General features: G+C 55.5%; 1 protein-coding gene across 1 annotated transcript; it reads right to left on the bottom strand.

Annotated features, from left to right (window-relative positions):
* Positions 1-4,539: 4,539 nt before the first annotated feature.
* FOXQ1 (forkhead box Q1) lies at positions 4,540-6,660 on the bottom strand. The gene has a single exon (XM_027524994.1). It carries the CDS (start codon positions 6,492-6,494, stop codon positions 5,340-5,342), a length of 1,155 nt encoding a protein of 384 aa, XP_027380795.1. The 5' UTR covers positions 6,495-6,660; the 3' UTR covers positions 4,540-5,339.
* Positions 6,661-22,409: the final 15,749 nt, after the last annotated feature.

Consider the following 22,409-nt stretch of genomic DNA (forward strand, 5'->3'; position numbering starts at 1 on the left):
AAAGAACCTGGAATCGGAGGAAGATGGATTTTTACGTTTTTGATCACAATCTTAGAAGACACTTATTAGGGCCATTTGCTGACAACATTAAGAATTAACAAGTTATGTCGTCAAAGCATAACAAGAGTTTAATGGTTTCATTAGGGAACTGTAAAGTCTGTTACTTAAAGAACTACTGTGGCTTTAGAAAGCAGGAAGTATTTACTGGACTCTTTGCGGTCTAATTTCTAGCACCCAGGCAAAGCTCAGCTGCTATGATATAAAGAATTTGTTGTTTAGTTGCTAAGTCATGTCTGACTCTTTGCGACCCCACGGACTGTAGCCCACCAGGATCCTCTGTCCATGGGATTCTCCAGGTGAGAATACTGGAGTGAGTTGCCGTGCCCTCCTCCAGAGGATCTTCCCAACCTAGAGATCGAACCCACATCTCTCACACTGCAGGCAGATCTTCTACTGCTGAGCCTCCTGGGAAGCCCAGAGTAAAGAAATAAAGAACAGTATAACAGAGGGGTAATGTCTGGACATGTGATACCAACAAAGCTTTGATGCCTAAGAAAGTTGTGGGCCATGTCGGTGCGTTGTGTTGGCATTTTTTACATGTGAAAATGGAAGGTGGGTTACTGGAAGTTCTTTCTTTCCAGCATGGGAGGGGCTGTTTCTGTTGTTTTGGGAGAGCGGGAGAGGCCTGTGGAAGGGTGCCCATGCATCCCTTCACCAGTGAGCAGGGCTGGAGAGGGTTTCTGGGACCCTCTGGGCACAGAATCCTGCTGTGCCCTCGGGGGGTCGCTCTGCAGTCACAGAAAGGGCACCAGGGGCGCTGCCTAACCTCGACAGTGATGCCATGGCCCCCCCACGCCCAGGCCTCCCCTGGGGGTGGGGCACCAGCTCTCACTAAGGAAAGAAACCATGTCGCAGTTTGGGAGGCTCGCCTACCAGTTAATGAGTGAACTGAGACAGTTGTCTGATAAGTTTAGGCCACACTATGTTTCGGTCTGAATTATCCCGATAATTGTGTTACGATGGAAAGAATTCTGAACTGGATCTTAGTTTCCTCTTGGGTCAGGAAGGAGTGTTTCAGCTACCCTGTGGCCTGTTTTCTCATCTGTGAGATCCAGTGCAGTTCAGTTGCTCAGTCGAGTCTGACTCTTTGCGACCCCGTGGACTGCAGCATGCCAGGCCTCCCTGTCCTTCATCATCTCCTTCTGCCTTCAATCCTGCCCAGCATCAGGATCTTTTCCAATGAGTCAGCTCTTCACATCAGGTGGCCAAAGTATTGGAGTTTCAGCTTCACCATCAGTCCTTCCAATGAATATTCAGGACTGATTTCCTTTAGGATGGAGTGGTTGGATCTCCTTGCAGTCCAAGGGACTCTCAAGACTCTTCTCCAGCACCACAGTTCAAAAGCATCAATTCTTCTGTGTTCAGCTTTCTTTAGAGTCCAACTCTCACATCCATACATGCCTACTGGAAAAAACATAGCTTTGGCTAGACGGACCTTTTTTGGCAAAGTAACGTCTCTGTTTTTCCATATGCTGTCTAGTTTGGTCATAGCTTTTCTTCCAATGAGCAAGGAGAGGCCTGTGGGAGGGAGCCCACCTGTCTTTTAATTTTATGGCTGCAATCACCATCTGCAGTGATTTTGGAGCCCCCCCAAAATAAAGTGTCTCCACTGTTTCCCATCTATTTGCCATGAAGTGATGGGACTAGGTGCCACAATCTTTGTTTGTTGAATATGAGTTTTAATCCAGCTTTTTCACTCTCCTCTTTCACTTTCATCAAGAGGCTCTTTTGTTCTCCGTTTTCTGGCGTAAGTGTGATGTCATCTGCGTATCTAAGGTTATTGATATTTCTCCCGGCAATCTTGATTCCAGCTTGTACTTCATTCAGCCCAGCGTTTTGCATGAGGTACTCTGCATATAAGTTAAACAAGCAGGGTGACATAAGATTAGGGTCTGCCCGATAGAGTCAGAGTTATCTTTCATTTGTGTGTGATTTTTCCTGAGAAAGGGCAGTGCTGCTTTGTGACACGGTGGCAGCGGGACAGAGGGGTCCTGGGGGCCCCAGGAGCCCCTCTTCCCCTGTGGGGTGGGGGTGGGGACTTTCTCCATTTGCTTATTCTTTTCTTAAGAGCCCAAGGGACGAAGAAGTTGGCTCAGTTCTTGAGGGAGCCCAGGGCGTGGGGTGGTCTGCCAGGGGTTGTGGGGTTGGGGCAGGGCGCAGTGCCCTGCTGCAGCCTCTGGTGTTTGGGAGAATCCTCTTCTATCTTAGGAAGCGGCTGGGCCGTTCAGGTTTTCTGGCACCAAAATCAGCAGATTGATCCCGGGTTGTAGGGGGCTTGGCCTGGGGCACTGTGGCAGTGCTGGCCCTACAGGGTGAGGGCATGGGTCGTGGGTTTCTCTCCGTGGATCCAGCGCCCTGGGCCTGGAGGGTTCTTCTGGGTGGGGGTGGTCAGGTGACGTGACCACAAGCACGTGGGGCGGGGCGCCCTGGCCCAAGTCTCTGGCCCTCAGGTATCAAAGGGCGTTTCCTAAACCAAACAGACCCCCACCCCACCCCGCTGTCCTGAGCTCCCGCATCAGTCGAGGGTCAGCTGCCCTCAGCCTGTTGTTTGCACAGGTGGGCCTTGGCCTCGTGGCCTGGAGGCTGGGGGAGGGCTGAGGCAGGTTAGGTCTGGGGTGGGCCCACGGGGTGGGCTGGGGAGGGTCAAGGGCGGGGAGGGGCGGGGAACGGGCAGGGCGGGGTCCGGTGGGGCTCCCTTGGGCCCTGCCCTTTGCCCTCCAGAGTGCAGGAGGAACGGGGTTTTCTGGGCAGACTCGGGAAGGTTGGACCTCGGTGGAGTCTCCCAGGGAAACTGCCCCACGGATGCCAAGCTCCCAGGGCTGGGTGGGTTGCAGCTGCCACGGGACCTCCGCCCTCTGCCCCCTCAGGCCAGGCCCAGCAGGGCAATGCGCAGGGTTCTCGGGAGCTGGAGCCTGGCAGAGGTCATGACCCCTGACAGGGGCGCCCAGGTCCCCTGACTCTGGCCTTTTTGTAGAGAACCTGATGGTCGCTGGCGGCGCGGGAAGGGGGCCCCTCACTCACCAGAGTCGGGAGTGTGTCTCGGGGAGGACTGACCTTGGAGGGGATAGGGAAACGCTGTGACTGAGAAGACATCCCCTTTCCCCTCTCCATTTCTGTCCATTCGCAGAGTTGTCCTCGTGTATCAACTGGACATGAAAACACTGGCTTTACCAACCCGAGGGGGCAGTAGGCAGGGCCTGGCCTCTGAAGGCAGCCAGTCGGAGAGGAGGGCTTGATTGGCTGGAGTCAGCGATGGGGATGGGTGGGCACTCCCCGGGCTTCCCATGTGGCTTCAGGGTCGCAAGGAACTGAGCAATGGGTCCCCACTTCTACCCCATGAACCTGGGCTCCCCCCATTTCAGTTTTATTTTCTCGTCTAATTATTGGCCATGTGGGTGCAATCTCCGTGTAAATGGGTGCCTTTTGTCGTAATTCAACCCTGTTATTATCCTTCCTCAAGACCACTAAGTAGATCAAATCAGAATCAGTCAGGACTTGCTTTCGGTTAACTAGACTGAGGGATGGGCTTTTCCCTCCTATTTCTGCCAAAACACAGCATTCTGAAGTAAAACCCACTCACCACACCCAGCCTCCACGTCGCCCTCTTGTCTTGGTTACGCTGACACCTGCCCGACCCCGGAACAGGAGCGGGGCCTGAATTTACATCCTCTTGGTCTTCACTCTTTGCAGTCCTTTCCCAAGACTGCAGCCCAGGGACTGTTAGAGCTCGGCTGCCTCTGAGTTTATGGAGAAGTAGTTCCGGTACTTCCTCTGATAGACCCTCCCTCCTATGTCCCGCCAAACCGGTGGTTTTCCCTGCAGATCAGAAGGAGCTAGGGCCATCAGGGACTCCAGCAGATAGAACATCCTCTGCATTCCTAAATAGGTGGGTGGTTTTGTTCAGACACTGACTTTCAAAGTGCTCTTAAAACTTCCTCGAAGTACTTCCCTGGGGGTCCAGTGGCTAGGACCCAGGCTCCCAGTGCAGTGGGCCAAGGCTCGACCCCTGGTCAGGGGACTAGATTCTACACGCCACAGCTAAGACACAGTCAAATAAATAATTAAAAAAACAAAAAACTTCCCTGAGGAAATCTTCAGTGTTAGGACAGTTCCTTGCCAAGATCACATTTTGATCAGAGCCAGTTTACCCAATACCTGCTTGAGGCTGAGACGGTTAACAGCTGAGCTTGTCCCCAGAGGTCCTTGGGAAAGGGCGGCCCACACATTATCATTTCTTCTGGTAACTTAAGTGAATTCTTAGAGGTCATTGCTTTGACGTTTAAGAAACCCCACTGATGGAAGTTGGATCCTGCAGAATCTTACAGCGATGTGTCCAGTAACGAAATCCACAGCATCTACCTTTACTGAATTATTCAAGAAAACAGTTTGAACTCCACAAGGAGTTTCTTAAGAGTCAAACCTGAGATCATTTGGGAGGGGGGTGCAAAAGTCCATCTCCAACCCGTCACCACAAAGTGCTGAAGTCAATTGTCAGTTTTATTAAAAAATAAGCACTATGCTTGGATTTCATAAAATTTATATATGAATATGTACACAGACACAAATAAAATAATATTAAAAATAAAAATCACACTTGCTTTCAAGTGGCAGTGATCCTGGCACCCCACAAACATAACGGTCAGCTTTTCCTTGGAAGAAGCCACCTGGCCTAAAGAGACCACACTTAAGAAATGACCCAACAGACAGTAAAGCCGCAACCGTTGCCTGCAACATTTTCCCTTCAGGTTTCAAAAATATATAAATAATTTAATTACAAAACCCAACAATATATATATTTTTCATCTTTTGGCACAGTGAAACATTGGTCAATGGCAGAGATGAGGGACGCTCCTCTGGCCCCTCCCGCTTAGCTGCGCCTGTAGACGCCACAGGCACACAAGGGGCGGGGGCCGGGACCCCCGAAGTAGTCGAGTCATGGATCACCTGGAATGGTTCCCTGATGTGCTGTTTAGGTTTTGTTTCGCTTTGTAAGGGACAAAGCAGTGGAAGGTGCAACGAAAACAGCAGGAACAAGGCAGAGCCTGGGCCATGAGAAGTTTCTGTGAAGGGGCCGGCACAGGCTTGGTCACGAATGGAAACTATCGGAGGCCCTGCTTTGCTCCTCTACAACGTGAGTTATAAAGGACGAAGGGAAACGTTCGGGATGCAGTTGAGACCCTTCTGTCCGGTGTTCGCTCTAAGGCACGTCGGGTGATGGTGCTGTCCTCGGGTGGAAAGCGCCCGGCCCCGAGCCCGCGTCCCCCGCCGCCCCAACGCGCTCATGCCAGGAGCGTCTCAGGCCGATTAGGCAGGTGCGGGCCGGGTGCGCGGGCCGAGGCGGCGAGCAGGGCGTCGGGCAGCCGCACGGGGCAGTACAGGTGCGCACCGGCTGCCGGGCCTCGGAGCGGCTTGGCCGGGGCCGGGGCGGCCAGGGGCGCTAGGAGGAGGGGCGGCGCCTCGGCCCCGCGAGCTAGCAGCCCCGGAGGCTCGGCCGCTCCAAACGCGCAGAGCGGCAGCAGGGCCCCAGCGGGCGCAGCCTGGAGCAGCGCCGGGTAGGCGGGCGGCGGCGGGCAGGGAGCCGCGCCCCACGGAGGGCGGGCCCCGGGGCCCGCGTCCCCGGCGCGGCGGCTGCGGAAGGGCTTGCTGAGGATACTGTCGATGGCGAAGGGGCCGGAGAATCTGCCTGCCGGGCTGGCGCGCCCCTCCGGGCGGGCGGGCGAGCGTGCGCGGGGCGAGGCCGGGGCCGCGGCGGCGGGCGCGGGCGGCGGGGGCGCGCCGTCCGGGGGCCGGAGCGCGGGGCCGGGGGCCGCTGCCCGGTGGCTGAGGCGCTTGCGGCGGCGGCGGAAGACCCCGTCGGCGAAGGTGTACTCGCTGTTAGGGTTCAGCATCCAGTAGTTGTCCTTGCCCCAGGGTCGAGAGGGGTCGCGAAGCACCTTGACGAAGCAGTCGTTGAGCGAGAGGTTGTGGCGCACGGAGTTGCGCCAGCCGGTGTAGCTGCCGCGGAAGAACGGGAACTTGCCCATGAGGTACTCGTTGATCTCGGCCAGCGTCAGGCGGCCGCCCGCCGAGTCGCGGATGGCCATTGCGATGAGCGCGATGTACGAATACGGGGGCTTGGGCCTCCGGGTGTACGGCTTGCCGCGCGCGCCCTCGCCGCCGCCCGCACCCCCAGAACCTGCGCCCCCGGCTCTGGGCCCCGCCGTCGCCCCCGCCGCGCCCGCCGCGCCCGCCTCCTCGGCGCCCGGCCCGCCGCCCGCGCTCCGCTCGCCGCTGCCTGCCGCCGGGCTGTTGGCTGCGCAGTCCCCGTCCGAGCCCAGGGAGTCGTCGCCCGCGGCCGATAGCGGAGATGGCGCGTCGCTGCCGCCCGCACCCTCCAGGTCACTCCCCGGCTTGTCCCCTAGACCCGCGCGGGGCCCGAACACCTCCAGCTTCATGCCTGCGCCCGTCCCCGCCCGGCGCGTACCCTTTGCCTCCGCGCGGTTCTGGACAGCGGGCGCCCGGGGCGTGGTGGCGATCGGGGCCGGGGTCCTGGCCTCTCTCTCCCGGAGCTCGCCTTCCTCTGGGTGAGACAGTCGCTTTCCGGATTGGAGTCCCCTTCCGCTGGAGTTCTTTGGAGTGTTTGTGCTTATTGGGTGAACCGACAGGGGCGAAGAGGGAGGAGCTGGGGGCGTACTGGCTTCAGGGTGAGGAGCGGAGACTTGGGGGAAGGCGTGCAGAGCCGCGGTTCTAGCCTCGGGTGCCGGGGCGCGCGGGGCTTGGAGTTCCTGCCGGAGAAGGAAGCGTGCGCATCTGCTTCCCGTTCCAGAGATGGGGTTTCTTCTCCCGCAGTCGCAGGTCCCGGACAGGCGTCCTCGCGGGTCGAGTCAGTGCCAGCTCCCGTGCCTGCCACCCCGGGGCGAGGGTCCAGCCTTCAGCCTCGAGCGCCCACGGAGCCGAGTCTCCGATGCCGCGGCGCCCGCAACCGCCTTCCCGCCCCTGGCCTCCGGAGCAGCATCTCCACGCCTGCAGCCGCGGCCCCGTCTCGTCTCCACCTTCGGCCCGGCCCAATATAACCCCGCGGCACCCCGCGAGGGCGGGGCCTGGGCGCCGACGAGGGATGGAGAGCGAGGTGGCCCAGGTGGCCGCGGCTCCGGAGCGGGCGCGCGCTAGGCGGAGGCCACGCGGCGGCGCGGCCGCAGGTTGTTTGTTTTGGGTCCGCCCGGCCCCGCCTTCCTCCTCCCGCCAATGGGAGGCGTGCGCGCGGCTGAGGTCCTCGCGTGTGCGCGCGTGCGTGTGCGCCTCGGCTCGGGGGCCGCGCGCGGGCGCTCGGGAGGGGCCCCTGCGCCCCGGAGCTCACGGAAGCCATACGAGAGCGCGGCCGGGGCACCTGTCGGGACGCCTGGCGCGGCTGGGGCCCGCGGGCTCCCTAAGCCACACTTGGTGTGCGGGTGCTCTGCGAGGGAAAACGGCGCTGCTCCCCCACGCAGACCCCCGTCGTCCCGGCCGAGGGGCAAGCAGCGGAGCACGCGCAGGACACTGCGGTGACCTCCCACCGGGGCCGCGCGACGTGTCCTTCTCGGGACCTCGTTTTGGGGACAGTCTCTCTCTTCTTTCCTTCTCTAATGAATAAAAGTCTGGACTCAGGATTGGCTGCACCTGAGATGACCTTGACTCGTTCTCATACTGGCCTTTCTTTGTCTTCCGTGGCCTCTTCCCTCACCTGGGCGGGGGCTCCTGCCGGCTCTGCACGGCTCTCGCCCCCGGGCGGCCCGGCGGCCCTCCTGCTCCAGGACGTTCGCTGTGGTTTCCGTGGCACCGGCGTCTGGCGGTCGGGAAAGGGGGCCCTCTCACCTCGGCGGGACGCCCGGCGGCGTGGATGATCCCCGAGGGCGCACTTCTAACCCTCTGCCCTACCAAGCTGAGGCTTCGTCCTTTTCCGGCCTTTGTTGCAAATAAGCGACGGAGCTGCGAGTAGGTGGGACCCCCGTCGATGTTTATTTTATTACTTTCCACCATTTGTGCAGAAAATGTACACAACCCTCTCTTATCTTTTTTCAGGCAGTTTTAAAGGCATTCAGCATGGGGTCCGAAAAATGACAGGGCTGTGGAGATGTTGTTTCTGGTGTTTGGGGAAAAGATCTGCTTTAGAGATTAGATTGGATTGCGTGCCTGCCGAGAGCTGGGAGCTGGCAGGAATGGCTTTTTTTCTGAAGGCAGCTGCCAGAGGGGGCCGGCTCCAGGCCAGGGGTCTGTGGTCCCCAGGACCTGGAGGTGGGGTGGGCTGGAACAGGAGAGCAGCAGGTGAACAGCCAGGGGTGACAGCGTTGGCAGTGAGTGCCGTCCTGGTGTGAACTCTGGAGGTGGGACCAAGGCCTGTTTTATGGGGCAGGTAAGCCGGGAGCTTTAAGTGTGGGCCATCTGGCTGCTGCAGAGTCTAAGGCAGGCCAGAGACACTACAGGGCCAGGTGCGCGGGGACCCAATTCCACCCTGGAGACGCCTAGGAGGCAGTCCTGCAGGCCTGTCCCCCTGGCCACCGCCACAGCCCTGCCTCAAGCCACCCAGAGCCTGGATTCGCAGCAGTTCCCTTCCTGGGCTCCCCACCGGCTGCCCCCCAGCCCCTCCTGTCTCTGTCTCTGCTTCCCCCTCGGCCCCCATCGGTTCTCCAGCTGGAAGGTTAGTCTGGGAAGTGCTAGTGAGCTGGGTGTGTCGGGGGTTTGATCAGAAGGGAAAGAAGAGACCTACGCCCTGGGCCCTGTTGCCACTCACAGCACGCATAGCAGCGACCTTGGGCCCTGTCCTCCCTGCCTCGCGTGTAAAATGATGCCCAACAGAAGGACTCCTGTGCTCATTGCCTTTGGCACTGCTCCTTTCTTGGGGTGATTATACGGCATTGCATTTCCGCCTCTGGGCACTTGGGCGTTTGGGTGAACTCCCAGAGCCCTGAGATCCTACCCCTCGCCCCTGCTCCAGCCTGGCCTGGTAGGAGGGGGCGTGTTGAAGTGTGGATGCTCTCCCCCCGGCTCCCCGCTTCAAAGGAGTGTTGGTCCTGCCGGGGAAGCAGCCCCCCACCCTGCCCCCTGCAGCAGGGTCTCCTCCACCATCACCATTCTGCTGGGGAAAGGACCAGCCATCACTCCCGTGGGGCGGTCTCTCCCTGCCTCAGGGCTGGGCTGCTGGTGGGCTGCTGGTGGGCTGCAGGTTTGGGAGGAGGGGAGTGAGGCGAGAGGGGGGACTGTCACCAAGAAAACCTTTTTTATTTTCAGGGTGACAGCTTTGGGAGATGGGGAGAGGGCTTTGTAAAGGAAGACCCCGCTGACCGTGGTGGGCAGAGGGCCACTCGGAAGGTTGGAAAGACCCCCAGGTACTGGGGTGCAGGCCCCCCAGGAAGCCAGGAGTTCCCTGCTGTGTCTCCAATCCTTGCCTCAAGGACTGTCTCGCTGTGCCATTCCTTGAGGCAGTGTTGCGCTGCTGTTCAGAACCCGTGTTACCTTTACCATTCTTTTACTCCCAAGAAGTCCTCCCCCTTCTGCCGGTACAAGAAGGCAGAGGTGGATGGAGGTTGCCCTCCCCTCTGCATCGTGTGCACGGCGCCCTCCAGGCCAGTGTGGAGCCTGCAGGCATCTCACGCCTGCTGTTTGTGGGTTCCCTAGAAAGGCTTGGAGACGTCTGCTCCCTAACTTTCAATCCCTCGGGGATCAGCATTGATGGGTTAATGATAAATGCCCGTCCGTGGAGCCTCACCAAACACTGTGTTGGGTTTGAAAGACCCATCTGTTTGTCCATTTATTCCCTTGCCCTTGAACTTGAGTGGCAATGAGGAGGTAAACCTGGCAAAGCATGCGCTCACGTCTCAGTGGTCACCAGGGCTCCTTGAGCCTGGAGGAGGGCACGGCAACCCACTCCAGGATTCTTGCCTGGAGAATTCCACAGACAGAGGAGTCTGGTGGGCTGCAGTCCATGGGGTCGCAAAGAGTCAGACACGACTCGGAGACTAAGCCTTTCTTTACTTTCTTTCTTCTTGGGCTCCTGGAAGTGGTTTTAGGCAAAGGAAGGACGTGTGTCCATCTCTAGACAAAGACTAACAGCTGGAAACCCTCGGTGGGTTTCAAACTCACTGTTACCTGATGTTTCACTGCTCCATGGCTAAACCTCGGGGTGTGACTTCTGGAATGTGAGGGACTCGGTGGACCTGACTCTGCTGGAGACGTGGGAGCTGGCCCCAATGCACACAGCATCCTGGACCCAAAGGAGCCAGGGAATCAGCTCTCACTCTCCCCTGCCCCCGGACACCCGGAACCGTTGGTGAGCTTCTTGCCGGATTCCCTCTGAAGGAGCCACCTTTGGCCTCTGGGTCTGAAGAGAAGGTGAACTTACGTTGCCTGCCCTGGGGTCCCAGGCCTCTAACTCTGTGAGAGCGGCCGTGCTGGGGCCCCAGTCCACAGGCGTGGCTCAGATCCGAGCTCCATCACTTGTGGGACGGGGTGGGGCTGAAAGCTGGGGCCTGACGTCCTCTTCAGGGCTCAGGCCCAGCTCCCTGGACACGCCTTGCTCGTGGTGGAAGGGCGGAAGGAGGGGAGCTGGCTCTGCCCAGACCTCCTCCGTGGCCTGGCTGGCTCGTGGTGACGCAGGGCCCTTGGGGGAGCCTGCAGGGTGGGCACGAGTCTCTGTCGGAGCCCGCCTCGCTGGCCTGAGCTCTGTCACTCTCTTCCTGCTGCTGCTCGGCCGGGGACTCGGTTTAAGCGAGGGCCGGGCACTGTCTGGCACTGCTCACCAGGGAAGCCCAAGGGCTGTGCTGGAAGTTTCTCTGGAGACCACAGGGGTCCCGACCGCAAGAAGCCTGGTGGGTGTCCCTGCGCTGCAGGTGCGGCTCCTGGGCGGTGGGTCCCGGGCGTGGGGAGGGCGGGGAGGGGCGCAGTGACCTGGGGCGGAGAGAGGGGTATGGGGCTCCCTGGGGAAGGGGGTGAGGACGGGGGTCAGCCCCAGCTGGGGGCAGGGGAAAGTCGGGGGGAGGATGGAGACCAGGGGAGCCGCCTGAGGCTCACGACAGCCCTGCTCCCCCTGGGAGGTGCTGCTGAAGGATAGGAAGCCTGGGGGCCTTGTCTCGGTGCGGTGAGGGCGTGATCCTGGGGTCATGGAGCCATCCTCAGGGCAGCGCTCCTGGTCCAGCTCTAGTCCAGCTTCCCTTTCACCTGAAGTCCTTTAACTTGTGAGTTTTAAAAGCAGAGCAAGAAAGCTTGCACTTCCCTTTAAGGCAGGCGAACGACCAGACACACGCCCGTGTTTGTCCAGGAAGGAGACCTCTGGGGTGTGTCTGAGCCTCCCCTCACCCCCTGGCACTGCCCCTTTGACCTGCTGCCACAGCATCCGGCGAGACGGGGGAGACGGCAGCTGGGACCCACTGTGTCCTTGGAACGAGACGGTGTGTGCAGGGCCCACTCAGCCCTCCCCTGCCTTGACCAGGAGTCCCAGATCCTGGGGGTACAGCTTACCATGGGCAGTTGGGCCTATGGAGACTGGACATCTTTGCAAAAGTTCAAAAACTCCCTTCAAAATCCCACAGGGCCCCCATCAAACTCCCTAATCTTGGCTCAATTAAACTGAGCACCGACTCTGGAGCAGTTAGAAATATGACGGGGGCTTCCCTGGTGGCCCAGTGGTCGGACTCCGCATTCCCTCCATAGGACCGCAGGTTCCACGCCTGGCTGGAGAACTAAGATCCTGGAACTGAGATCCGCAGCATGGCCAGTTTTTTTTTTTTTTTAATTAAAAAAATATGAAAACATTGTTCTACAATTTTATGCCCCAAAATATTGGCCACTCTAAATAGTTTATATTTTTAAATGAATAACTTAATGACATCGTTCATGCATTTAGAACACTTCAGAAAGCTTTTTGTTTTGGAAAGTTCCACATACTTATTGTAAAAGGTAAAGAAAATAGGATAATGAACTCCCACATACGCAAGATTCCACTCTAGCCGCTCCCAACCGATGGCCAATGTTATTCTGTCCTTATTCCTTCCCATTTCTCTGCCACCTACCTACATTTTTTAAAAGACAAACCACAGACAGCATATAATTTTATCTATATTTCACTGTTATTCTAAAGACAAGAATTCATTAAAAAAATAACCAAATTCCATTATCATACCTACAAAATTAATAGTAATTTTAACATTAAATACTCAGTACTCAAATTTTCAATTATCTTAAAATGTAAGATTACTTTAAAGTCATTTTTACTGAGCTACATTTTTCGTATAATAAAATGTACCTATATTAAGGGTGCAGGTAAACTGACAAATTTATACACTCCTCTGCTGCTGCTGCTGAGTTGCTTCAGTCGTGTCTGACTCTGTGCGACCCCATAGACGGCAGCCCACCAGGCTCCCCCGTCCCTGGGATTCTCCAGGCAAGAACACTGGAGTGGGTTGCCATCTCCTTCTCCAATGCATGAAAGTGAAAAGTGAAAGTGAAGTTGCTCAGTCGTGTCTGACTCCTTGCGACCCCGGGGACTACAGCCCACCAGGCTCCTCCATCCATGGGATTTTCCAGGCAAGAGTACTGGTGTGGGGTGCCATTGCCTTCTCCGATACACTCCTCTAACCACCGTCATATCAAGATATAGAATATTTTTGCCACCACGGGAAGCTGCTTCCTACGCTTACTGTCAACTTCACCTCCTTTTCCATCCTCAGCCCCAGGCTACCTTGCTTTTCTTTTTTTTTACATTTATGAACAGCAAGGACATCCAACCAGTCCATCCTAAAGAAAATCAACCCTGAATATTTACTGGAAGGACTGATGCTGAAGCTGAAGCTCCAACACTTAAGCCACCTGATGCAAAGAGCCGACTCACTAGAAAAGACCCTGATTCTGGGAAAGATTGAAGTCAGGAGGAGAAGGGGATGAGGATGGTTGGATGGCATCACTGGCTCAATGGACCAGAGTTTGAGCAAACTCTGGGAGTTGGTGATGGACAGGGAGGCCTGGCATGCTGCAGTTCACGGGGTTGCAGAGAGATGGATTGACTTAGTGACTGAGCAACAACAACAAAACATTTATGTGAATTTAGGAATTATAGGATGTATGTATATATATATCTGTTTTTTCTTTTTCTGGCCACTTGAAACATTTACTGCCAACAGCTGGTTCTCAGCAATCTGACTGACGCTCCTCCTGTGGCTGGTCTCTGCCACCTGCTCTGTGTCTTCTTCCTGGACTCTAATTACACACGTTTGACTACTTGACAATTAACCTACAGGTTGCTGAGCTTGTGTGTTTGTATTTTGTCTTTTTCCTCTCTGTCTGAACATTTTCCATTGCAGTGTCTGCATATTCACTGATCTTTCTTTTGGAATATCTAATCCAATGTTACAATTGTCCAGTTAAATTTTCCCAACAGATACTATACTTTTCTTCTCTAGAAGTCCCATTTGATTCTTTTTTAAAAAATATTTTCCATCTGTCTCTTCATCCTGCTCATGTTTTCCTTTTAGATTTTAAATATGCGTGTAATGTATTTTTAGGTGTCCTTGTCCGCTGTTTCCGGCCTCTCATTTGTAGATTTGTTTCTTTTGACTGATTTTCCTTCTTGTTATGGGTCAAAATTTGCTGATTTTTTTTTTTGCATGTCTAGTAATTTTTAATTGGATGCAGGACATGAACTTTAGGTCACTGAGTGTTTGGATTTTGTTTCTTTTTTAAAAGGGTTTTTGAATTTGTTTTGCTCAAAAATTAAGTTATGTGTTTCTGATTAACCCTTACCAAGTTTATTTACTTATTTAAATTGGAGCCTGTTGCTTCACAACGTCGTGGTCGTTTCTTCTGTACAACAGCGTGAATCAGACATGTATACACATATATCCGCTCCCTCTCGAGCCTCCTGCTCTACCACCCCCACCCCACCCCCCGCCCCGGGTCATCACGGAGCACCGAGCTGAGCTACCCCAGCTCCCGCAGCTGTCTGTCTGCGTGTGGCAGTGTATGAACGTCAGTGCCCACTCTCGATCTGTCCCCGCCCTGCCTCCCACCCCCATGTCTGTAAGTCCGCACCGGGTTTGTTCTTAAGCCCTCTTTTAGGGCAGCTCTAGACTAGACTGCGGAGAAGGCGATGGCACCCCACTCCAGTACTCTTGCCTGGAAAATCCCATGGATGGAGGAGCCTGACAGGCTGCAGTCCATGGGGTCACTAAGAGTCGGACACGACTGAGCGACTTCACTTTCACTTTTCACTTTCATGTATTGGAGAAGGAAATGGCAACCCACTCTGGTGTTCTTGCCTGGAGAATCCCAGGGACGGGGGAGCCTGGTGGGCTGCTGTCTATGGGGTCGCACAGAGTCGGACATGACCGAAGCGACTTAGCAGCAGCAGCAGCAGACTAGTCTGCAGTCAGTCCCGTTACTAAGACGCGCCACTTCTGGCATCTCCGCCTACGGCCCTGGGTGTTAGAGCAGACGTGTCCACTGCGGCTGGTTGGAAGCCGTAGTTCTCCAGCCCCGTGAAGTCTGGGAACCATCGTAATTGCAGCTCTTCTTCGGTTCTGGGTCCAGCCTTGCATGGGCCGCCCCGCCCCGTGCATGGTCTGGATTCGCCCAGGCTCGAGGGCCCCTGCAGACTTCCGGACCCTCCGGTGCACAGTCCCCTCACGCCCAGCAGGCCCCGCTTCCCGAGCTCAGCCCCGCGCGCCTCGGCTCAGACGTGGACCTCTTCTCCGCTGCTCCTGTCCTTTGGCTGTTGCTCTAAATTTACTTTCAGGCAAAAATCAAGGATGGAGTCATCTCTGGGATCAGCATCATATTGTTTTATATCTTATGTCTAAAAACATTTTTATTTGTATTTTGCCCAATTTTCTGTTTGTTCAGTGGAGAAAAATATTCTGATTTCTTCTTCATAGTCGGGAATATAAGCCATGACTTTAAGACACAGTTTATGTACTTGAATTGGGATTCAAATAAAGCTCACACAGTTTGATTGGCTCGTGTGTCTTTTAACCTTTTTAAATGATTAAGTCCATCCTTCACCTTCCTTGCTGTCTCTTTTTCCTGCCACTTTCTTTTGCTGAAACACTGGCCATGTTTGTATGTTGAGTTTCACATATCATTCTGGATTTCACTGACTCTGTTCCCAGGGTGTTTGAACCTGTTCCTCTGTACATGTTCCCTGGTAGCTGGTCACTGGATTGAGAGACTCGATCAGATTCAGATTAGGTTTTTTCAGGACAACTTTGAAGATGTTGGTTGGTTTTCCGTCACAAGGCACACGCCTTTTTGTTGTGTTAGCAGTCACTGATGCTCAGTAACTAGACTAAAGCCTTTCATTTAATTTGCTGAGTTATCACAGAGCCTGGGTCTCAGCAAGGATGAGTTTCTAGACTGAGCAAATTGGACCGTTATATCTAGCCATGTACTTGTTTTCAAAAATACCAATTATGATGACAACTTGGAGCTCCAGTAAAACGTGGAGTGTTTTTAAACTTGCTCAAGGCAAAGTTGTCCCATTTGTACACACTGGAAGGAGGCCACGCTGAACTGTATCCATCCATACCTGTTCCTTTCAAAGCTGTGCTCTAGTTGAAGCTGGGCTCAAGTGGTGCTCCCAGGAGGGAAGGCACCCGCCCTCTTCAATGTGAGGCAAGAACAGTTTTTCAGATCAGTCCTCGACAAGGATGATCCTGTGGTGCCACTGTCCCTGCCTGGGGGTAGGCACAGGACTGTGTCTCGTGGGTTGTGTCCACGGGGGCTGCGTCCTTAGAGACTGCGTCCCTGGGGTGTGTGTCCGTGGATGCTGCTTCAGCTCTGCGGGTAGGTTGTCCAGAAGGCCTTTCCACCATCTGCATAGACATGCCTGTGGGCGTGGGATGCTCTCTGTCTGCTTTGATATGCCCGATCCTCATCCTAGTCCCGTGAGGACAGGGCGGGTGATGGTGAGAGTAGCGAGCGCGGGTGCTGTTCGGGGCTCCGCTGTGAGCCTGGGGACCCTAGGGGGGGTCTGGCTGGGGCCCCTACCCTTTCAAGTCCCACAGTCTTGTCCAGTTTCTTATCTTGCAGCAGCTGTTGCCTCACTGGGGGAATAACAAAGAGTCAGAGTGAGGATTAAATGAAGCCTGAGCGTGCTCGGAGATGTCAGCTTAAAACAATGCTCAGCGAGTGGCCAGGACCACAGGGGCTCAGTGGGCAGTGGCCACCTGCTCCCTGCCCGTTCCTGTATCTTCCCTGAGGAGCTTGTGAGTGAGGGAACTTGACCTGCCCACAGCAGAAGCCTCGAGCGAGTTCAGCTTGCTGCCAGAACGTTTACAGGGAGCTTGGTGATGCTCGGCCTGGGCCAAGGGGCCCGATGGTCCTCGAGAGCCCAGGACATGTGTGAGCCGAGGGGCCTTTGGGGGCTGACCCCACTGGCTCCGAGTGTCTGAGCGAGTCCTGAGACGTGTCCTGTGGTGCCGTGAGGCTGGGGTTCAGAGGCATGGGGGGCAGGCTTCTGACCGCTCCCCGTGTGCTGGACTGAGCCCCTGGGAGCAGCGACCTTGCAGCCTCTCCAGCAGCTGCGGGGCCTCGCCATGAACTACCAGGCGGGAGGGAAGCACTCCGGACCGGGCGCTCCCGGGTCAAGCCCTCAGCTGACCGGGGTCACCATTGCCCTCTGGGCGCTGGGCCCCAGGGAGAGGGTGTGCCTGGCGGCTCCTCGGAAGGCCGCTCTGCAGCAAAGAACGCGTCAGGAGCCTGGATACGAGTCCCCCAGGAAGGGAGGACTCTTCCTCGCAAGGCTCACGTCAGGGGAGCTTTGAGAGGCTTTCAGCAGCTTCGTCCTGTGCGTGGCTCCCTCCCGCTGGGGCCTGCCGCTGGGTGCCGGGTGTGGTAACTGCTGCCTATCTGACCGAACTCGACTGTTTTGGGTTCAGAGGCAACAGCAAAGCTTCAGCACCTCATTCACTCGGGGCAGCTCCCCTGTGGACCTGGGCTCGGTGAGGACGGCCAGCCCACTGCCCCAAGCCAAGAGTGGTGGGGGTGTCAGCCGCAGACTGACACAGACCCCTGCACTCTACACCAAGGTCTCCTGCCCAACCTCCCCCGGACGCACCGGGTCTATGCACTGGGCACCAGGACCGGCCTTTTCTCAACACTTTACCCACAGTTACTTCGCAGCTCGACGCTGCTGTTGGTCAAATGCCAAGCTGAAAGTGAGCCGGGCGCCCCCCGGGGCACAGGGTCCCCTCTGCGAGCTCCCCAGTCTGCGTGTCACTGGCGTGACTTTCCTGCCTGAGGAGAAGAGGTGTGTGTGTGTGCACATGCGTATGTGGTGTATGAGCATGAATTCGTGTCTACATGTTTGCCTGAGCACGGGTGCCTGCAAGTGCCCTGCACATGTGTGAACATGCGTGTGTGTGTACATGTGTGCAGGTGTGCATGTGGGTGGGTGTATGTATATGAAGAAGAATTAGAAGTGTGTGTGTGAGGTGTGATTGGAGGCACCTGATTGCTGGCCATTTTTTTGCATTGACCAGCCCATCAAGTCACTTAACCTACTACTTGGACATTAGTTCTGTCAACAGTTAAGCATAGGAATTGGACTGCATTATCCCAAAGAGAATTTTCAGCCTGAAAAGTCCGTGTTTCCGTCATGAATGCTCTGAAGCCTTCACAACCCCCGGTGGAGAGCGGACGAGCTGACCTTGGTGTCTGTGTCCTCGAAGCGCGCTCCGACCTGCCTTGTAGGTTTGTTCTGATCCTATGTCCGGGTGACACTGGTTTGGACTGCATTTCCTGGCTTCCTCCTAAAGCTGGGATGGGTTTTACCTCCAGTCGTGTGGCCCAAGGGCTGCGGTATCAGCAAGAGCATGGGCGAGCCGAGTAGGAGGAGGGCCCCAGGAGCAGGCTGCAGGGGGAGGGCAGTGCCCACTGCTGAGGCCGCCGTGACTGCCCTGGGGGAGGGTGGGTGCCCAGCGCCCAGGCCCCCGGCTGCCCGGTGCGCACTCAGCCCTGACTTCCATCTGCCAAGATGGGACGCTGTCCTCCATCGACTGAGGGCTTCTCATGAGCTGGGGGCACTGATGGGGGCCGTCTGTGGGGCAAGCCGACATCTGGTTCCACCTTCTGGGTGGTGGGGTTGCAGGTATCTGCAGCCTCAGCTCGGCTCCCTTTGGGGGAAACCGGGATGGAGCTGTGCTCTCGGTGGATTTGGGGGGCACCAAGGACATCAACAGGTGTGGGGCTCGGGTGCGGCGGGCTCACTGGGCGCGGCGGGCGCCGTGGCCAGGCGGCACAGAGGGACCCAAGCTGGACTGCGCTTCGGTCGTTGCCTGGCTGTGCGTTTCCTCCTTTGCCGGGAGCGGGGCTTGAGACGAGGTGGTTATGTGTCCTTCCAGCCTGCGGTGCTTTGGAAGGAGGAGCAGAGCTAGACTCAGCAGAGCCTGGGGCCGGAGGGGCGGCTGGGAAGTGACCAGTGCTCGTGGGTTGACTGACCAGGAATCAGACGATGAGGGGATCCTCTTGGTCCTGACAGTGAACTGAGTGGATCACCATTCTCAGCTGCCTTGAAGGAGTTCTGATGTGTTTGAGATCCTCTTTGTGAATTTCGATTCTGCAGTCCCGGGTAATCGAAGGGAACGACAGAAGCCCCTGGGGCCACAGGACGGCTCTGGACGAGCCCTGGGGTCCCTGGCATGGACGGCAGACAGAGGGGCCCGCAGCCTCCAGGGTTCGTGAGCTCAGGCACTGTCCTGAGAGTGGTTTTGGAGGTGCGCAGGCTGAAGTCCCAGCTCAGTGCAGGGCCTCTAGCAAGAGCAGCTGCACAGCCCTCCTGGGCACACGGGGCCCTCCTCCTCTGCGAGCCCAGCTCTCCGGGCCCTGGGGGACAGGGGAGGCCGTGCCGTCTGCCGAGACTCACAGCCCACGAGGCCCAATGCTCTACAATCATTTTCAAGCCTCTGTGTCACTTGGTCATCCCATCCCTATGCTGACGGGGACCCTGAGGCCAAGAGGCTGAAACACATCTCCACGCAGCCACATGCCTGGGGCGGGGGCGCAGCCTGGCCGCTGACCCCACACCCCCTCCTTCACACGTGCCCCGCTTCCTGGAGGACAGTCTGTTACCAAAGCTTAATCTCTGCTTCAATAAAGGGAGATTTAAGTTTCTGAAGAGGAGAAGAGGGTTAGCCCTGTTGGAACCATCCCAAGCGATAAAAGCCACTTCTTGTGGGGGGGCTGGCACTCATCACAGAAAAAGAGCCTTGGCAGCTGAGCCAGTGGAGGGGGGGCCTGTCCCTGATCAGTTTGCACTTCCCTCCCTCCCACCCCCTGGGTCTCACCGCCGACCTCCTGGGCTCTGTGGCCGAGCCACCAGCGGCGTCTGACACCCGGCTCGCCAGCCTGCCCCGTGTCCTGGGAACATAGGGTCTCGTATGGGGTACCCCACCCCTCGCCCAGGTGCCCACGCTGCGTATAAGCAGAAACGAAGGCTGCAAGGTGGGAATAAATAGTTTCCACAGAGAAAAAGTCAATAGCCAAAAAAGACAGAGTTTACTATTCTTAACATGTAACATGTCGTGGCTAATTAACGAGAAAAAGACAAACAGCCCAATTGTAAAATGGGCAAAGGGCATGAGCACAGCACCCGGGTTAAAACATCTGTAGCCCGCTTGCACCCGGAGGTGAACGGAAGCGCAGCCTGGCTGGACGACACGCTGGGCGAGGGCCCCCCGGCCTGAGTCCTGGGTCACTGATGTTTGGCTCCACGATCTTCGGCACGTGAGACTTGCTGAGACCTGGTCATTCTCTGTGAAACAGGGGCAGGAGGTACCCGCCTGCAGGCTGTCCTGAGGTTGGAAGAGTTGATTCTGTGAGGAGCTGAGCGAGCGCCTGGTATGCACACTCTGACGTCTCTGCCAGCGGCGCAGGGCTGCTGATAACGAAGCACGTTCATGAGTTCACACCTCACCGATATCACACACGTGATGGAAACAGCAGGGAAATGCTATTTGTTGCCTATTGGAGTGGAGCAAAGGTGGAAGCGTTGCTAACAACCCCCGAAGGTGAGGTGTGGGAAACCAGTCCTGGGCCGGTGGGACCCAGCAGCCCACCTCCACTGGGCGATTTGGCCGTTTGCCCTCACACTGGAAATGCGGACAGGCCCTGACTCAGTCTTCTCCTAGAAATTAACCCGGGGAAGTTCTGGGACGAGGGCACAGTGAAGAATGTGTCAGGATGCTTATCCTGCCATTGTTTGTAGGAGCAACAATTCAGAAGCAATTATGAATGGATCATCAGTTCAGTTCAGTTTAGTTCAGCCACTCAGTTGTGTCCGACTCTGCGACCCCATGAACCGCAGCACGCCAGGTTGCCCTGTCCATCACCAGCTCCTGGAGTCCACCCAAACCCATGTCCATCAAGTCGGTGATGCCATCCAACCATCTCATCCTCTGTCGTCCCCTTCTCCTCCTGCCCTCAATCTTTCCCAGTATCAGGGTCTTTTCCAATGTGTCAGCTCTCTGCATCAGGTGGCCAAAGTATTGGAGTTTCAGCTTCAACATCAGTCCTTCCAATGAATACCCAGGACTGATCTCCTTTAGAATGGACTGGTTGGATCTCCTTGCAGTCCAAGGGACTCTCAAGAGTCTTCTCCAACACCACAGTTCAAAAGCATTGCTTCTTCTGCGTTCAGCTTTCTTTATAGTCCAACTCTCAGATCCATATATGACTACTGGAAAAACCATAGCCTTGACTAGATGGACCTTTGTTGGCAAAGTAATGTCTCTGCTTTTGAATATGCTGTCTAGGTTGGTCATAACTTTTCTTCCAAGGAATAAGCGTCTTTTAATTTCATGGCTGCAATCACCATCTGCAGTGATTTTGGAGCCCAAAAAAATAAAGTCTGACAGTTTCCACTGTTTCCCCATCTATTTCCCATGAAGTGATGGGACCAGATGCCATGATCTTTGTTTTCTGAATGTTGAACTGTAAACCAACTTTTTCACTCTCCACTTTCTCTTTCATCAAGAGGCTTTTTAGTTCCCCTTCACTTTCTGCCATAAGGGTGGTGTCATCTGCATATCTGAGGTTATTGATATTTCTCCCAGCAATCTTGATTCCAGCTTGTGCTTCCTCCAGGACAGCATTTCTCATGATGTACTCTGCATATAAGTTAAATAAGCAGGGTGACAATATACAGCCTTGATGTACTCCATTTCCTATTTGGAACCAGTCTGTTGTTCCATGTCCAGTTCTAACTGTTGCTTCCTGACCTGCATACAGGTTTCTCAAGAAGCAGGTCAGGTGGTCTGGTATGCTCATCTCTTTGAGAATTTTCCACGGTTTATTGTGATCCACACAGTCAAAGGCTTTGGCATAGTCAATAAAGCAGAAATAGATGTTTTACTGGAATTCTCTTGCTTTTTCCGTGATCCAGCGGATGTTGGCAATTTGATCTCTGGTTCCTCTGCCTTTTCTAAAAGCAGCTTGAACATCTGTAAGTTCACAGTTCACATATTGCTGAAGCCTGGCTTGGAGAATTTTGAGCATTACTTTACTGGCGTGTGAGATGAGTGCAATTGTGCGGTAGTGTGAGCATTCTTTGGCATTGCCTTTCTTTGGGATTGGAATGAAAACTGACCTTTTCCAGTCCTGTGGCCACTGCTGAGTTTTCCAGATTTGTTGGCACATTGAGTGCAGCACTTTCACAGCATCATCTATGGATCATAGTTGGATCAAATCAGCATGTTTTATACCCTAGATGTCCACGGTGTGTACACCTGTGTAAACTGTATCTCAATAAAAAAAACTCAGGAGCCTTTTAAACACCCCTAAGTGAGACTGATCAGTAACTCGCACTTCATCCATACAAGGGTGTCCTTCCTGACCACATAGCAGCACGGTGCAGTGTCCCAGCCTGCAGCAGCGGTCACGGGTGAGGCTCCCTGACGGCGACGGTAAAGAGAGACGCGTCTGTCCAGGGCCTCCGTTTGTCTGCACCACCTATCAGTTCAATTAAAGGGAAAAGTTTAGAAAGAGGCACTAGCTTTGAAACACCTACATTCCCTTCTTCTTGGGAACTAGGTTTATGATTTGGCTCTTGTGTGCCTATTATCTTTTAACCAGAAAAAAGGAAACAAATGCGCTTTTTGGTCCTTTAACAGCTTACACTGTACGCAGAGACCTGTGTGTTGACTTGGCTCCAAGTGTACACTGACTTGGAGCTGTGGTCCAAGAACACATCATCCTAGTGCTCTTCCTTTTCTTCTTTCCTTGTTTGCCATCCAGGAGTGTTTCTTCATTCTTCAGTCTGTGACTCAGCAGCAAGACATGAGAGCCAGTGTTTTGCAAGAGTCTCCGTGCAGTGGCGGGTACCCCGGCCCTGGCGCCAGAGCCAGGCGGGCACG

The sequence above is a fragment of the Bos indicus x Bos taurus genome, chromosome 23, assembly GCF_003369695.1.
Source record: "Bos indicus x Bos taurus breed Angus x Brahman F1 hybrid chromosome 23, Bos_hybrid_MaternalHap_v2.0, whole genome shotgun sequence".
NCBI lineage: Eukaryota > Metazoa > Chordata > Mammalia > Artiodactyla > Bovidae > Bos > Bos indicus x Bos taurus.